General features: G+C 56.9%; 1 protein-coding gene across 1 annotated transcript; it reads right to left on the bottom strand.

The window, feature by feature from the left end:
• Positions 1-4,124: 4,124 nt before the first annotated feature.
• Positions 4,125-17,406, bottom strand: KLHL30 (kelch like family member 30). The gene is made up of 7 exons (XM_049888864.1): positions 16,633-17,406; positions 13,524-13,656; positions 10,663-10,749; positions 9,761-9,916; positions 8,480-8,668; positions 6,071-6,216; positions 4,125-4,376 (listed from the first exon to the last, which is right to left on the bottom strand). The coding sequence occupies exons 1-7, from the start codon at positions 17,404-17,406 to the stop codon at positions 4,125-4,127; spliced, it is 1,737 nt and encodes a 578-aa protein (XP_049744821.1).
• Positions 17,407-17,688: the final 282 nt, after the last annotated feature.

Genomic DNA, 17,688 nt, shown 5'->3' with positions numbered 1-17,688 from the left:
CAAATCGGTTCTGGTCCCGGTGAGGCCCCTGTAACACTATCTTGTGGTGATGACACAGGGGCCAGGGCAGGCCAGCGGGGACTGTGGGTGTGCTGTGTTACTTTTCAAAGTGCCTTCTACTCAGAGGAGAGCAAGGGTCACCCAGAAACGGGGTTCTGGTTGCACTGGACCCCCTTGCTCCTGCAGCCATGCCCACAGGTTCAGAAGCAGGGCAGCATTTGGGATGAGTGAATTCCTCCCAGGGTGGAAGTCCTCAGCGATCGTCCGGAGAGCGTGGTGGCTCCCCACGCGCCTTCACGCCTGGCTGAAATCTAATCCTCATTCTTGGGCCCTCATGTCACAGCCGGGCCTGGGCTTCCCAGCAGTGTGATGCTGTTGAGCTGTTCCCACTCTTCTCCCTTCCTCCAGAGGAAGGCCGGTTGCCGATGAAGTCATGGGAATGGACACTCCTTTGTCCCCACAAACAGTGGGGGCTGCAGTCAGCTGTGTGTGGCCTTCCGGTGGACAGGCTGGCAGCCTGTGCTGGTCACTAGGCCTACCAGGCACATGACGTCATCGAATTCTCAAATTATGTGCTTATCCCCAATGTACAGATGAGGAAACTGAGGTTCAGACCTTGGGACTGGCCCGAGGTCACAGAGCCAGGAGACAAAACCGCTCCTCCAGACTCAGCCCCCTCAACAGGAGGCCAGCAGCTCCGAAGAACTCACACAGGCTCAAATCAGAGCCCTAACCTTTACTCTGTTCCTGCTCCATGCCCGGCACAGGGCCAGGCGCTGAGAACATGCCCCGGTGCCTGGACAGCTTTAACAGGAAGAGTCGTCTCTCGCTTTACCCAGAGGGTCTGTTGGGTTGCTTTCTGCTAATTGTCTCCATGTTCTGTGTAGAGAAATTTAAAAAATGGGTCTTCAGACCACCCCTCATTTCAATGCAAGAGGGTAGATACTGGTGGCTCCTTTCAAAGGTTTCTGCCATTTTGTAAGAATCACATTCTAAAATATGGTTGTGATCAAAACAACTTGAATAGACATTTCTCCAAAGAAGATATAGGAATGGACAATCTGCTCATGGGTACGCGGTAAGGCTGAAAAGATGCTCAACATCATTCGCCATCAGAAAAATGCAAGTCAAAACCACAATGAGACACAGCTTCATACCCACCAGAATGGCTCTAATGATAATAAAAGCAGACAACAACAAACGTTAACGAGGTTGTAGAGAAACAGGAACTCCTGTGCATTGCTCTAAAATGTCATATGGTGCAGCCACTGTGCAAAACACTTAAATGGTTCCTCAGAAAGTTAAGTATAGGGGAAAAGCAGAGTCTTTCTGTGAATGGTGGTGGAATAATTTGGAAATGGACAGTGGTGACGGTGGCAGTGTGATGAACGTGATCAATGCCAGTGAATTGTACATGTAAAAAATGTTGACTTGGCAAATGTTTTATTATACGTATATTTTACCACAATAAAACATTAAAAAAAAAAAAAACATAGAATTACCGTATGACCCAGTAATTTCATTCCTAGGTATATGCCCAAAAAAGCTGAACACAGGTGTTCAATATTTGTATATGAATGTTCACGGCAGCATGATTCGCAACAGCCAAAGGGTGGAAACAACCCAGGTGTCCCCCAGTGGATGAATAGATAGATTGTGGTGCATACATAAAATGAAATATTGCTCAGCCATAAAAAGAAACAAAGCCTTGATGCATGCTACAACCTGAAAAGCCTTGAAAACATTATGCTGATGGCAATACATCAGTCACAAAGGGACAAAAATTGGTACGATCCCACTTACTTGAAATATCTACCGTAGGCAAGTGTAGAGAAACCAAAGTTTGTTAGTGGTTGCCAGGGGCAGGAGGGAGGGGAAGAGGGGGACTCACTGCTTAGGGAACACTGACTTCTGCTAAGGGGGACGGGAAAACCTGGAAACAGGCAATGGTGACGGCTGAAAACAGAGTAAATATAACTAAAGTCACTGAACTGTACAGGCGAAGAATGGTGAGAAGGCGAGCGATCTGTCATGTATGTGTTTACCACGCTAATACAAAAGTGCACACACACCCGCCCCCCGGAAAAAATCAGGTCATTAAAGCATCTAAAAAAATGTTGAATTGGCAACTGTTTTTGTTATATATATTTTTACCACAATAAATTACAAAAAAAGTTAAATATAGAATTACCATAAAAAATAAAACCGGTTGCCGTTGCGTCAATTCCGACTCATAGCGGCCCTATAGGACAGAGTGGAACTGCCCCATAGGGTTTCCAAGGCCGTATTCTTTACAGACTTTCTCCGGAGTAGCTGCTGGTGGGTTCAAACCTCCGGCCTTTTGGCTAGCAGCTGAGTGCTTATCCACTGCACCACGAGAGCTCCCTTTGAACTACCACGTGACCCAGAAATTCCATTCCCAAGTATATACCCAAAGAATTAAAAACAGTTATTCTAATACTTGTGTATGAATCTTCACCGCAGTACAATTCACAACAGCCAAAGGTGGAAACAGCCCAAACGTCCACCAACAGATGAATATGAATAGATAAAAATAGATACAAAAACCTGGTATGCCCATAAAAAGGAACGGAGTCCTGACACATGCTACAACACGGCAGAACCTCGAACCCGTGGTGCTGAGTGAAAGAGGCCAGTCACGAAGGCCCCGTACTGTATGATTCCCTTTATATGAAATGCCCGGAAGAGGTGAACCCATACAGACAGAAAGCAGGTTCGTGGTTGCCAGGGGCTAGGGAAAGGGAAGTGAGAGTGACTGTAAATGGGGATAGTCTCTTTGGGGGCTCCGTCTGGGTCTTGGGGGCCAACTCACTTCTCCCACTAGGAACGTGTCTGGGAAGCCAGGTTTGGAGGAAACAGCATCTTGACCTCAGAGGCTGGAAGGACCCAAGGACTCCTGGCCCTCCAATGCTCTCCTCAGAGTGCAGGGGTGCCGGGGGCTCCTCTGGGCTTGATGGGGTTTTGGGGGAGGCTGCAGCTGGCCCTGGAGAGGACATCCAGATCCAGGGAAGGTGGGAGGCACCCAGAGCTTGGAGAGTCAGAGCTGGATCCAGGCTGGGATCCAGGACCCAGCCTGCACTCTGAGGGAGCTGGTGACAAAGCAGGTCTGCCATTTGGCACCCAGTGGGGGTCCTTTATTGCTCAGCTCACTAAGAAGGAAAGAGGGGGTGCTAAGCCAGCTCTGCATTGAACCTCAGTCACGGCTCGGGCTCTGGGGCTGCCTGAGCCCCTGGGATCCATGCCAGTGCGGTGGGAGGATCCTATAGGCCCCTAGAATTCCCGGTGGGCCTCAGCTGCTGGGGCAATTCCTTCCAGATGAAGGATCTTTGCTGAGAAGCCAACCTCTTCAAGAAACGGGGAAGCTACTGGCCCAGGAACACCCGTCCCCATCACCACCCTTGATGGCCCTGTCCCCAGTTCAGCCCCGCCCCACACCCAGGCAGAGGCCGCATGTCCCAGACCTCCCCCCACCTCCTTCCTAGTGCCTCTGTGTCTGCTGCCCTCCTAGGGGTGACACAGGAGCCCAGCGCCAACACAGGGGGCTGGGAGGGCCAGCTGAAAGCCCCCAGCTGGGCCCTAGTGCGGTAGATGGGGAGTTCGAGCCCCTAGAGGGGAGGCAGGGGCCGAGGCCATATGGTGTATCCAGGCCTAGTGCTGCCCACCCAGGCCCTTCCTGACCTGCTGACCCCCGTGGCCTCAGCATCCCGGGCCCCTCCGTGTCATTGTGCAGCTCCTCTGGAGGTCCTGGTGGGACTGAGCTGGGGACAGCTAGCCCTCAGAGCACACTTTCCTACCTGACCCTGCTTTCTTCAGCCTAGGACCCTGAGGGCAGGAGGGCTGTGTCTCACAGTGGGCAGACACCCAGACTTCATGCATGCACCTGTTGTACAGCTTGGTGTGGCACCTTCAGGACCAAGCTGCATTCTCCGAGCTGACCCGTGGTTACTCTGGGGGCCAGAGCCCAACTGAGCCCCTGGGGGACACATAGCTCCAAGGGAACAAACCAGCAAAAAAGAAAGGGGCCATTCAGGGTGGGGGCCTTGGCAGCCCCTCCTCTGGTGGGGAGCAGCTGCTTGAGAACCCTACAGCCTGGAGCCCCTTCACTAGTGCTCCAGGGCACCACCGAAGGGCTGGGTCCACTGAGCCACGTCCAGGAAGACCGCCGAGGCGCTATGGTAGAGCCAGAGGCGGGGCAGGGCGCCGTGGCGGGTCCAGACATCGCGCGTGCGGTCATACGCCTCCATCTCCACATGGTAGTCGCCGTCCATGCCCTGCCAGCGGCCGCCCGTCACGTAGAGAGCATCCCCCAGGGGTACCAGCGCACCGTTCTCATGCAGGCTGTGCAGGGACTGCACCTGCGGGCGGGGTGGGGGTCAGGGCCAGTGGGTAGTGAGGGATGGGGGATCAGGACCAGCTGGCAGCAAGGGATGGGGGGGTCAGGGCCAATGGGCAGTGAGGGATGGAGTGTTAGGGCCAGCAGGCAGTGAAGGATGGGGGGTGAGGGCCAGCAGGAAGTGGGAGGAGTGGGGGTCAGGGCCAGTGGGCAGTGAGGGATGGGAGGTCAGGGCCAGTGGGCAGCGAGGTATGGGGGCATCAGGGCCAATGAGCAGCGAGGGATGTGGTTATCAGGGCCGGTGGGCAGTAAGGGGCCAGGGTGACTGGTGCCCCTGGATGGGGGTCAGGGTCAGCAGGCAGTGGGGGGTGGGGCAGTCGGTGCCCACGGGTGGAGCTCACCCTTCCTCCCTGCAGCTCCACATCCCTACCCCAACGCAGAAGCCCTTCAGTCTGTCCCTAAAGGGGAACCCAACTGCTCTGTTCCCCAATCAGCATCTTGCAGGTTAGCTCTGGGGCCCCAGGCCCACATTTGCCCATCTCTGAAGTTGGGGAGTGGGGCGTGGGAGCGTTGAGCCTTGAGCCTGGAGTGGCCTCCCAGGGTCTTCGGCCTCATGGCTGCTCTCAGAGAAGACAGAAGTGGCTCTGCCCCACAGACACACAGAAAGGCCTGTGCACTGCCCACCCCAAGGGCCCTCATCGGCCCTTGCACCCATTGCTTGGCCATGTCCTCAGGAGTGCCCTGGAGAAGGGTTGTGGGGTGAGGCTGGAGGGGAACATGGGCCTTCTGGAAGAGTCTGGGTGGGCCAGAGGGGAGCACCAGGATGGACCTCCACATGAAGACAAGTACAGGGGGAATAGCACCCAGGCCCAGAGCGGGCACAGTAGCACCATCTCTGCTGTGGCTCTGGCCAGGAGCAGGGGTGCTGGCCTAGGGGATGGCTGCCATGGCCCAGGAAGAAAGCACCGCTGGCAGGACCCAGCCTGCACCTGCTTCGCCATGGTAATGGGCCAGCTGAGCGCTGACGCTAGGGACAGCTGTGGGCAGCAGGGTGCAGAGCCCAGGTGTCCCCCTGGTGTGGCTGCAGGATGGGGTGTCACTTCCTGGGAGCAGGTGGGCCAGGCCCAGTGAGCCCTGCTTGGTGCTGAGGCCTGTCCTGGGGGCACCTGGTGCCAACGCTCCTCCAGGGAAGCTGCTCCAAGAGGAAATCCAGGGCTGGTGTCTGGGGTCCGGGGTCCATCTCCAGAGATGCCACCTCCCTTTCCCTGCCTGATATGGTGCTGCGGGCTGGGGGACGCTCCACACAGGGGTCCCCTCGCCTGACTACCTCCAGAGCCAGTCCCTGTCCACAGCAGGACGTGGCCGCAGCCCTGTGAGTCCATGGCTGTCCTGTTGCACCCCCCTGCAGGTGGAGCTGGCTCTGCTCCTGCTGGTCACCCCTCAGGGAAGATGGGGTGCGTGGGATGAGAGTGCTCCTCCACCCGTCTACCCTCCCCATCCTCCCAGAGGCCCTGACCCTGCACTGCTTTGTTCCCACCTCACCTTCACTGCCGCCCCCACCACCCCCCCCCCAGCTATGCACAAACCTCCAGGGCCCCCGGCAGTCCCCAGTCTGCTCCCGGGGCATTTGGAATCCCCGATGGGTGCCCCTGATTGGTGGGCCTCACCACCAGGGGGCAAGGGAGGGTGACCCTGCTCCCTGCAAACAAGGCCTACCTTCTGCCACAGGTTGGCCCCGGGGTCATACACATAGACCTTCTTGGTGTTGTCCCCAATGAGGTAGAGAGTGCCCTGCAGTGCTGCGCAGCGGGGGGAGGACAGGTACTTGGGGAGGAAGGGCGAGGCGATCACGCTCCACACATCTGTGGGGATACAGAGACTCTAGGGGTGCAGCACTGGGGAGACCCTCACCCACCTCCACTGCCCTGGGGGTCTCCTCCAAGCAAAGATTGGGAGACACCAGGCATGGAAAAACTGTCCTCTGAGTGACCTCGGGCAGGGACCCCTCTGACCCTCAGTCTCCTTGCCTGTGTGCGGTTGTGAGGGTCCCACAGGACTGACTCCCAGAGCCTCCATCTCACCTGCTTTCTCTGGAAGGTGGAGGGCTGCTGACAGGTGAGAGGCTGATTGGGTACAGATGTCCCTCGGAGTGTTGTCCCAGGGAGAGGGCTTCAGGGGGCTTGGAGGACTTGGCCTGGCCCCCCATTTGCCCCACCTTGACTGGGGTTGACTCTGAGCCTGAGGCCTCCACCTTAGCTGCCTCCCTCTGGCTCAGGGACCAGGTGGGCCCTGCTTGGACCCTGGGGTCTCATGGGCACTTGGCACACGTCTGCTCATAGCTCCTTCTACCCATGCTTCGAGGTGGGTCCAGAGGACAGAACAAGGTAAGACTCTGGCCAGGAAGACCACCTTGCCAGCAAGGGCAAGACTAGCCCAAGTCCAGAGCCAGCCATGAGACCAGTTACAGGCAGAGGAGGTGGCCAGGTGCCTTTCAGGACCCAGGTTTCCTAGCTACCTTGCCTGGACACCCTGCCCCAGTCCCGTTGTAGATTTTTTTTTTTTTTAATTTTTACTGTGTTTTAAGTGAAAGTTTACAAATCAAGTTGGACTCTCATACAAAAATTTATAAACACCTTGCTATGTACTCCTAACTGCTCTCCCCTTAATGAGACAGTACACTCCTTCCCACCTCTATTTCTTTTCGTGTCCATTTGGCCAGCTTCTGACCCACTCTACCCTCTCATCTCCCCTTCAGACAGGAGATGCCAGTGTAGTCTCATGTGTCTACTGGATCCAAGAAGCTCATTCTTCACCAGTATCGTTGTCTATCCCATAGTCCAGTCCAATCCCTGTCTGAAGAGTTAGCTTTGGGTATGGTTCCTTTCTTGGGCTTACAGAAGGTCTGGGGACCATGACCTCTGGGGTCATTCTCAGTCTCAGTCAGACCATTAAGTCTGGTCTTTTTATGAGAATTTGGGGTCTGCATCCCACTGCTCTCCTGCTCCCTCAGGGGTTCTTTGTTGTGTTCCCTGTCAGGGAAGTCATCTGTGGTAGCCGGGCACCATCTAGTTCTTCTGTTCTCAGGCTGGTGTAGTCTCTGGTTTATGTGGCCCTGTCTGTCTCTTGGGCTCATAATTACCTAGTGTCTTTGGTGTTCTTCATTCTCCTTTGCTCCAGGTGGGTTGAGACCAATTCATGCATCTTAGATGGCTGCTTGCTAGCATTTAAGACTCCAGATACCTCTCTCCAAAGTGGGATGCAGAATGTTTTCTTAATAGATTTTATTATGCCAGTTGACTTAGATGTCCCCTAAAACCGTGGTCCCCAAACCCCCGCCCCTGATACACTGGCCTTCAAAGCATTCAGTTTATTCAGGAAACTTCTTTGATTTTGGTTTAGTCCAGTTGTGCTGACCTCTCCTGTATTGTGTGTTATCTTTCCCTTCACCTAAAGTAGTTCTTACCTACTACCTAATTAGCAAATACCCTACTCCCTCCCTCCCTCCTTCCCCTCGTAACAATCAAGGAATATTCTCTGTTTAAACCATTTCTCGAGTTCTTATTATAGTGGTCTTATACAATATTTGTCCTTTTGCAGCTGGCTAATTTCATTCAGCATAATGCCTTCCATCCATTGTTGATTTTGTTTTTGTCGTTGGTTTGTGCTGAGGCCTGGACAGGACAGGCAAGGGGCCCTAGGTCCCCCCAGCCACTCTGTACCTCTAGGCTGGGATGCCTAGCTAAGTGGTGACGGGCTGTGTTCTATGGAGGGGACCCTCTCGACCCCTGACCCTTCAGCCCCCTGCTATCTTCCACTGGCCCCTCCACCTCTCATGTGGCCATGGCTGCCTGTCTTCCTGTCATCTGGCCCCCCAGGTCCTCCAGGTCCCCCAGGGTTCTGGCACTGCAGAGGGGGCTTCTGGCTCCCCTGCCCCAGGTGTCTGCTCGTCCTGCAGCCCCATGCACCTCTGATAGAGCTGTGCCCTGCAGGGAGGGTCTGGTAGGCCCTGCTCTCCCCTGTACCCCCAGTGCCCCCCCACCCCCAACCACCTGTGACCGGGTTGTAGCGTTGCAGGGAGGTCTCTTGTCCCCTCCCTCCCCCAGTGCCCCCACCAGCCCCGAGCACCTGTGACTGGGTTGTAGCACTGCAGGGCCAGGGCGTTGTACTTGCAGGCGCTGGACCCTACCAGGTAAAGCCGGCCCTGGCACCCTGCAGCCGAGAAGTTGCTGACATACTTGAGGGCTGGGCTGATGGGCGTCCAGCTGTTGGTGTAAGGGTCATAGCTCTCCACCTCCACAACGTCCAGAGTAGTACCTGCGAGACAGGGACAGGGCTGCAGCCAGCTGGGGACAGGGGAGGCTCCAGGAAAGTGGGGGGTGGGGAGTGTAGCCTACAGAAAGCCCGAGGGCCCCCTGACCCCCAGGAGGGGAGGAGAGAAGGGATTCCAGGAGATGGAAGGGGCTGCAGGCTCAGGCCTCCACCTGGACCTTTGTCATAAACCACCGAGTGTCACATCCCCGGTTCCCTCCTGGGCTCCTCCCACCCTGCTGCTGCCCCCCCATGGGGTCTGGAGGTGACAACGGGGATCTGTCTTGCTATGGGGACACCCTGCCTCTCCCTGGGCCCAGGCCTCGGCCTCTGGGAGAACTTGGGGATCCCGAGGTGCTCTTAGCTCAGGGGAGGCCCTGGACATGCACCCACTGAGAACAAGGGCCCAGATGGGGCGATGAGGGGTGGCTGCAGGGTCAGCTGGTTACCCCTAGGAGGGAAACGTTGGGATTGGGAGCTCGCTCGATCATATGCATTCCCCCGGTCTGCGCAACATCCAACTGCTGGGTCTGTGCTCCTGGGGCAGCTCCTGTTGTAAGTGTTGGGGTGCTGGTGGGGGAATAAGGCAGGGACCTCATCCTCAGGCTTGGAGGGGCGAAGAGGAAGGTGACAGCAAAGGGGCCCATGGGGAGTCCCCGTGCCCCGGGCCTCCCCAGGAGGAGACCTGCTCAGTGTGGCTGAGGTTCTGGGCAAGTGGGCTGGGCACAGCTGGCAGTGGGCTGGGCACAGCTGGCAGTGGGCTGGGCACAGCTGGCAGTGGGCTGGGCACAGCTGGCAGTGGGCTGGGCACAGCTGGCAGTGTGAGGCCAGGTCCCGATGCCACCTTTTGGAGATGCACTGTTTTCTCTGTCGGGACCTTGGCCAGAGCGTCAGCATCACCCCAGGGCAGCTCTGTGGGTAGCTCAGGAGCAGGTGGCAAAGCCCAGGTATGGGGCTGGTTTTCCCACCGGAGTGCATGCCCATGAGGGCAAGACGGGGCTGTCACTGCAGGAGGAGAGACCCCCGCCCCCAGGCTGGGCAGGGTAAGTGGCTGCATGACCTGCCAAGGGCAGCCCAGGGAGGCTGGGGAGGGCTCACCACCGATGGCATAGATCTCCCCGTTGAGCGCGGCACTGGCGTGGTTGGTGCGGGCCTTCAGCATGGGTGCCACGGGCCTCCAGGCCACCTCCTTCAGCGGGAAGCACCAGGCCTGTGTGGTTGACCAGGTGTCTGTCTTCGTGCCCCTAGAGCCACCTGTGGGAGAGGTTCTGTCCCCTTGGTGTCCAGCAGCTGCTATGTGTACCCACCAGCCCACCTGGGGCCCTCACAAGCATGGGATCTCCGGCCAGCGGGAGCTGGATATCCCACGCCAGGCTATGATTTCATTGTTGATTTTGTCATTGTTTTGTGACTTAAGAGACTCATGCGACAAAGTAGAACTGCTCCATAGGGTCTTGCTGACTGTAATTTTAATGGCAGCAGATCACCAGGCCTTTCTGCCTCGGTTTTACTGGCCGAGCACACACCATTTGCACCATTCAGGGACCTTCAGGCCGTGATTTGGGATGCACTCTGGGCTGCCAAGCGCTGGGCTAGGGTGAGACCATGGGAAGCAGAGATGTCCACGATGGGATCCTTGCTCTCGAGGGTGCGGCCTTGCTGCATGACCTTGGCCCGCTCCCCGCGGACCCCACAAACAAGGGGGCAAGGTCAGTGGTTTCTAGCATTCCATTAGTGGAAGCTTTCCCCAGCCAGATCTCACAAGGAGCTCCAGCAAATTGCACCCCCCTGCCCTGGTCAGCGGGTCCTTCTGGGGAGCCCCTGGGGGTGGGAGCACAATGGGTCGACCCTCCCTGGGTTCTATGTCAAGCAGTGCACACGGGACAGTCTGACACACCCGTGTGGTCCGTGACTTCAAACATTCTCATTTTCATGAGAATGGAAAATTCTGGGAGAGGTGGCTTCCCCTGACCGGGCTCTGCAGGGCAGCGGCTGCCCACCTGTGACGTAGATGTCGTTGTTCAGTGCCGCCATCGAGAAGCCCCACTTATGGTAGTCGGGGAAGTCAGGAAGTGCCATCCACTGCTCTGCGGGGAGGAGAGGGCTGTGAGGGTGATGGGCTCCCACCGGGCTCCGGCCTTCTTGGAAGCCCACAAGCCTCTTCCTGCAGTGGGGCAGTGTTAGGGATTGACTTGTGTGCCCCCAAAATGTGTGTCAGTCCCCTAGGCCAGGATTCCAGTATTGTGTGGTTGTTCTCCATTTTGTGACCTGATGTGATTATCCTACGTGTTATAAACTCTAACCTGTGTGATGTTAATGAGGCAAGATTAGAGGCAGTTATGTTAACGAGGCAGGATGCAATCTACAGGATTAGGTTGTGTTTTGAGTCAATCTCTTTTGAGATATAAAAGAGAAGCCAGCAGAGAGGAGAGGAACCTCCTACTACCAAGAATGAAGAACCAGGAGGGAAGCGTGTCCTTTGGAACCAGGGTCCCTGCACTGAGAAGCTCTTAGACCAGGGAAAGGTTGATGACAAGGACCCTCCTCCCCCAGTGCTGACAGAGAGAGAAAACCTTCCCCTGGACCTGGCACCCTGAATTTGAATTTTTAGCCTCCCAGACTGAGAGAATAAATTTCTGTCTGTTAGAGCCATCCACCTGTGGTATTTTGGCTATAGCAACACTAGATGACTAAGACAGGTGGTAATGTCCCCCTCGCTGAGTGTGACGCAGCCAGCTGTGGAGGAGAGGGATTCACCTGGGACCCCAGGTGAGGCCAGAGGCCAGTCTGGTGTTCACCGCAGCCCCTGCCTCTCCACAACGCCCCCTGGAACCTGACACCCAACTGGACACTAATGGTACCCAAATGTATAGAGCAGCAGCCCAGGCTCCAGAGGCCAAGGTCTCACTCTGACTCTGTAGCTGACCTGCTGACCCCACACGGACCATTCAGCCCGGCATCAGGATCCACATCACAGATGGGGAAGCTGGCTCACAGCCCTGTCTGCAGGTGCCACTAGTGAGTGACTACACAACATCCTTCTTCCCTCCTTTCCTTTCTTCCTTCCTCTTTCTTTCCTTCCTTCTCTCTTCTTTCCTCCCTCCCTCCCACTCTCCTTCCTCTCTCCCTCCTTCCTCCCTCCCTGCTCCCTTTCTACTTCCTCTCTCTCTCCCTATCTGCTCCCTTCCTTCTACCCTCCCTCTCTCCTTCCTCCTTCCCTTCCTCTCTCCCTCCTTCCTCCCTCCCTGCTCCCTTTCTACTTCCTCTCTCTCTCCCTATCTGCTCCCTTCCTTCTACCCTCCCTCTCTCCTTCCTCCTTCCCTTCCTCTCTCCCTCCTCCCTCCTTCCTTTCTCACTCCCTCCCTTCCTCTCTCTCTCCTCCATCCCTCCTCCTTTCCTTCCTTCCTCTTCCTTTCCTTTCTTCCTTCCTCCCTCCCTCCCTCCTTTCATTTTCTCCCTCCCTCCTTCCTTCCTTCCTCCTTTCATTTGTCCCTCCCTCCTTCCTTCCTTCTTTCCTTTCCTGACTCATACAGGCATCCTGAGTTTCTCTGTTTCTGGGCAGCCAGGGGCGTGTAGGGTCAGACATGGGCCTTGCAGCAGGCAATGCAGATTCAAATCCTGTACCAGCTGTGTGGCCTAGGACAAGCTCAGCCTCAGTTTCCCTGTCTGTAGAAGGGGGTGATCTCACCCCTCAGGGTGGTGTGGGGGCTACTTGAGCTGATGCACCTGGCACACACGGTAACTGCCAGGATTATTATTGCTATCGTCATTAGGGACCAAGGCAGACCTGCCTTCATGGAGCTACACGGAGTAAACTGAGGCAAGAGGTGAGGAATGCTGTGAAAAAAAAACAAAATCAGACAGTAAATGTGAGAAGGTTAAAGCCCTATAAGTGGAAGGTTCCAGAAGGTATGTGAGGCCTGGGGTATGCTCCCCCAGGAGGACTTGGCTCTTTGCTGTTTACAACAGTTTTCGGGATAGGCCGAGTTCCGGGCCTCGCTGGGAGCCTGCCCGGCTGCACCGCGGTGAAGCTGGCACCGTGAGCAGGACAGAGCGTCCCCCTGACTCATATCTGTGTCACCCCAGGATGGACTGCCCAGCAGCCACCATCCTCTGCCTGTCAGCCGCTCCCTCCCCGCCTGATCTGTGGGACAGCTGCTCCCCGGTGCAGCCAGGAGACCTTGTCTCCTGACGTCAGCCCCAAATCCCCTCTCGTCAGCCCCTAAGTCAGCCCCTAACCGGGGCAGCCGCCAGCCGCTGACAGGATGGGGGTGGCTGGCGACCTGCCTGGTGGCCCAGAACCCCAGCAGCCTCATAGGTGCCTTCCAAGAACTTCCCTCAGGCCAGCAAAGCCAATCCCCCCAGAGCCCTGCTGCCTGGCCTCGGCCCCTGCCTCTGCACCTTAACCAGTGAGGGGGCCCCAGATACCCCATTTCACAGATGAGGCAGCTGGGGCCCCGGGAGGTGACATGACCTGCTCAAGGGCCAGAATTGGAACCCCACTTGGGGTGACCCTAAACCTGAGCTCTCACCCCTTCTAGGGTGAAGCCCCTGCACCTTCTTAACCCTCTGTTCTCCCGTGGGGCTGTGGTCCCGTGAAGCCATAGGGCAGGGTCACGAAGAAGAAGAAGCCACCAGGCTGCCCACCCCACCCATGACCACCCTCCCACAAGGTATACTCTGGGCAGCAGTGGGTGGACCCTTTACACGGGCCCTGGGGCCAAAAAAGACCCAAGGTGGGACTCTGGCTGTAGGAAGAGGGAGAAAACTCCCCTCCTCCTTGCTCCACCTGCAAGCAGAGCCCAGCAGCTCCAGTGCGGGGGTGGGGGGCGAGTGCTGGGCATCCCAGGGGGCTACTCACTGGCCTTGGTGTTGTAGAAGGCGAAGTTCCCAGGGCGGGGCTCAGGGTCCTCACCAGCCTCCTCATCTTCCTCCAGCGCCCGCCCGCCCACCACCACCAGGACCTCCTCTAGCTTCTGCGGGAGCACCAGTGCCTGTCGGGCCAGGAGGGCTGGGGTCAGAGGGGCTCCGGGGCACTGGGCAGGCCTCCTGGATGTTTGGGGGGCAGCTGTGGGCCCACGGTCATTCCTCTGGGTCACATACACATGGGTAGGGTGGGGTGGGCCTCCACCTGTGTGTATATGTGAGCACACATGGGTGCATGTATGTGCATGTGTGCAGTGCACATTGTGTGTCCACGTGTGCACATGCGTGTGTGCACATGTGTGTGCATGTATGTGTGCATGTGTGCATGCACGTGTGCACTTGTGTGCTTATGTGTGCACGTGCATATATGTGCACGTGCATGTGTGCATGCGTGTGTGCATGTACATGTGCATGTGTGGGTGTACATGTGCACAAGTGTGCATGTGTGTGCGTGTGTGTGTACACATGTGCATACGTGTGTGTCATGGAGCTGATGATGGCAGCACATTCTGAGCCCAGTGGAGAGATGGCCACTGGCCCCGGTACACTCTGAGAGAGAAACTCCTCCCCTCAAAGCAGTCGCCACATGCCTTTCAGAGGTATACCTGCACCCACAGTTGAAACTGACCTGTCCCGATTCCTCAGACCCTCCTTCCCCCAAGAGTCCCTGCTCCTTGGTGTCCGAGCAAACCACACTAGGATGGGCGACCAGTGGTAGCCACTGGGGTGGCTGGTTCATGTGAAGCCACTGCCCAGAGCTCCTTGGGCCCTGGGACCCCCACCCTTCTCTGCCTGGACTGCCCACCACTAGGCCTACTGGGCCCCCAGAGCTGGCTCCAGCCCTGAGGTCAAGGCCTGACAGGGGTCAACATTAGTTATTTGCACATTGCGCACCCCACCCTACCTGGCCTGAGAACCATCCACCTCAACAACATCTTTGTCCTCAGACTTGGGCCCTGGGGCAGGGGGCCAGCAGCTGACCACTCCTCTCAGCCACACTCCGCTGACACTTCATCCAGCCCCGCTGCCAGCACAAAGGAAATTGGTCCCGAAAATGCTTGAACTGCATTCCTGGGAGGTAGATGGTGGCCGCTGCCATGCTGGTCCGGCCTCCACACCTGTCACCAGAGAACTTGTTGCCTTTGAGTTGATTCTGACTCATAGTGACCCTATAGGACAGAGTAGAACTGCCCCATAGAGTTTCCAAGGAATGGCTGGTGGATTTGAACTGCTTGGTCAGCACCCAAGCTCTCAGCCACTGCACCACCAGGGCTCCTCTACGCCACCAGGACAGGAGGTGGCATTTTCTGAATGGGTTCCTCCTTTTTCTCCTGCCCCGCTCCTCAACACCCAGCTCAAATGCTGCCTCCCTCAAGCCTTCTGAGGCTGTCCCCCTCCCCTTGCCAACCCCGACCCCAGTGCTGGCCTGAGCCCTGTTTGCAAGGGTGGTTCCACTCAGCAGTAGCTCCTTCAGGACAGAGGTTGGTCTTATCACTTCTAGGTCCCTCTGTCCCTCACACCCAGGGCCTGGCACACATGGGCATGCCTGCATTTGAGGGGTGAGTGGTAGTGCCCTCATAGGGAGTGGTTAGCCCAAGGCAGATAGAGTTGCAAGGCTAGGGGGCACCTTGGGGGTGCTCAGTCCTTCCTCTCCTCCACTATGCAGGTGGAGTCTCCAGGGTTTCCTGTTATGGATTGAATTGGGCCCCCCAAAAGCTATGATGAGGTCTAGCTCCTGTACTGGTGAATGCGGTCCCGTTAGGGTTAGGGCTACTCTTTGGCTGTCAGTTAACGAGGCCATGCTGGAGTTGGGTGGATCCTAACTCTATCCCCCTCTGAGCGGTGTTTTATGAAAGGGAACAACAGTCACAGACAGGGAGACACACAGGAGGAAGATGCCCTGTGAGGATCCCTCCACAAATCAGGAACATCAAGAAATGCCTGGGGCTACAGAGGCTGAAAGAGACAGGGGAAGGTCTTCCCCTAGAGTCCACAGAGAGCATGGCCCTGCCCACTGAGAGTGCATGGCCCCGCCCACTGAGAGCTCACAGCCTCACCCACTGAGAACTCACAGCCTCGCCCACTAGAGTAACGGCCCCACCCACTGAGAGTGCACAGCCCTGCCTACTGAAGTCCGAAACATCATTTCCAGAGCTGTGAGACAATACATCCTGCTCTTTGAAGTCAACTACCTTGTGGTCTTTTGCTATAGCAACCCAGGACACCAGTCAGTCCCTAGGAGCTGCAGATGTTTTGCACAACTGCTAAACTAAAGGTTGGTAGTTTAAACCCACTCAATGGTGCAATGGAAGAAAGGCCTGGCAAACTGCCTCCATAAAGATTACAGCCAACACAGGGAAGTCAGCACAAACAGACTAAAGCAAACGCTAAGACGTTTCCTGAACACAACCAAACACCTCGAGGGATGGAGTAGGTGGGGCTGGGGTCTGGAGACCATGGTTTCATGGGACATTTAGGTCAACTGGCATAACAAAGTTTATTAAGAAAATTTCTCCATCCCATTTTGGTGAGTGGCATCTGGGGTCTTAAAATCTCGCAAGTGGCCAACTAGGATGCATCAATTGGTCCCGACCCACTTGGAGCAAAGAAGAATGAAGAACACCAAAGATACAAGGAAAACATTAGCCCAAGAGACAAAAGGGCCACATAAACCAGAGACTCCATCAGCCTGAGACCAGAAGAGCTAGAAGGTACCCGGCTACCACCAATGACCACCCTGACAGGGAACACAACAGAGAGTCCCTGACGGAGCAGGAGAAAAGTGTGGAGCGGAACTCAGATTCACGTAAACAGGCCAGACTTAATGGTTTGACTGGGACTGGAGGAACCCCAAAGCCATGGCCCCCGGATGCTTTGTTTTAAAAAAAATAAAATGATATCCAAGAAAACCGTACGGAGTGGCTCTACCCTGTAACACCTGGGGTCGTCATGAGTCGAAATCAACTTGATGACAACGGGTTTTAGGACACTCACAGGGCTCTTCTCTCTGCTCCCCAGGGTGGGAGCTGCCCGCACTCACTCACCGCGCTGTGGCCCCGGGACACAGCCGCCTGGCAGGCCTCAGATGCCTGGATCAGCGGCTCCGAGGCCAGCAGCTGCTGCAAGCAGGGCTGCGGCAGGGCGTCCAGGTGCACCAGGCCGAGCAGCTCAGGCAGGTGGGGGGCCCGGGCCTGCGGGTCGTGACGCACCCAGCGCAGAAGGGCCTCCAGCCGGCTCTGTTCTGGCTGCACCTGCAGTAGGTCGCTGGCCAGGCAGGCGGCCAGCCGCTCTTGGGGCAGCTGCAGAAACTCGTCCTCTCGTGCCACAGCCTCGAAGTTTTCCCGCAGGAAGGCCCAGGCCTTGGCAGCCACGCCCAGCAGGCCCTGCTGCTCCCCGAACTCACAGATGCCCAGGCAGTTGGCAGCATCCAGCTGCTGCTGCAGGTAGCGGCCGCAGACCTTCTGCACGGCGGGGAAGTGGAGGCACGCGGCAGTGCGCGTCAGCGCCTCCACATTGCCCTGCGTGATGGTCAGCCGGCCTGTGTACACAAAGTCCACCAGCTGTGCCACCACGGCCGGCTCCAAGTCCAGCAGCTCCACGCGCGCGGAGAAGCTCTCGGCGAAGTCGCCCGCAAACATGGCGTGGAAGTAGGGGCTGCTCAGCGCCAGGAGGCCACGGTGGCAAGGCAGCTCCTGGCCGCCCACCAGCAGCGTGACGTCGGCCAGCTTGGGCTGTGAGCGCAGGCGCTGCAGGCCGTCCAGCATGTCCTGGGCGTGTGAGGGCAGGTGGAAGTCCAGGTCATCCACGTTGCACACCATGGTGCCAGCACCTATGCCTCTGTGACCCACCTGTTCACGGAAGAAGGGCGGGTGCCCCACTGAGCTCCTGGGGAGAGAAGGGGGCCATGTCAGCAAGGGGTGCACTATCTCATGTGCTGAGTCACTGTCCGCCCAACTGTCTGTCCCTCCATCCTTTCCATCCCTCGATAAGCACCACCTGAGCGCCAAGGATGTGCAAAGTGCCTCACCTCCCTCTCGCTTACTTGACCCTCTGACCCTCCCTAACAAGTAGTTGTCGTTGTTAGGTGTTGTTGAGTCGGC

Source organism: Elephas maximus, chromosome 6 (genome assembly GCF_024166365.1).
Source record: "Elephas maximus indicus isolate mEleMax1 chromosome 6, mEleMax1 primary haplotype, whole genome shotgun sequence".
Taxonomy (NCBI): domain Eukaryota; kingdom Metazoa; phylum Chordata; class Mammalia; order Proboscidea; family Elephantidae; genus Elephas; species Elephas maximus.
This window is presented reverse-complemented; position numbering and strand designations above follow the sequence as displayed.

What these genes read in the sequence shown, in the direction of transcription:
- KLHL30 (XM_049888864.1), bottom strand. Translation starts at nt 17,406, where the DNA reads ATGGTGTGCAACGTGGATGACCTGGACTTCCACCTGCCCTCACACGCC. An exon ending in CTTCTACAACACCAAGGCCA is followed by an intron (nt 10,750 to 13,523) that starts GTGAGTAGCCCC and finishes TCCTCCCCGCAG; the next exon opens with AGCAGTGGATGGCACTTCCT. An exon ending in GGAGATCTATGCCATCGGTG is followed by an intron (nt 8,669 to 9,760) that starts GTGAGCCCTCCC and finishes CCTGTCTCGCAG; the next exon opens with GTACTACTCTGGACGTTGTG.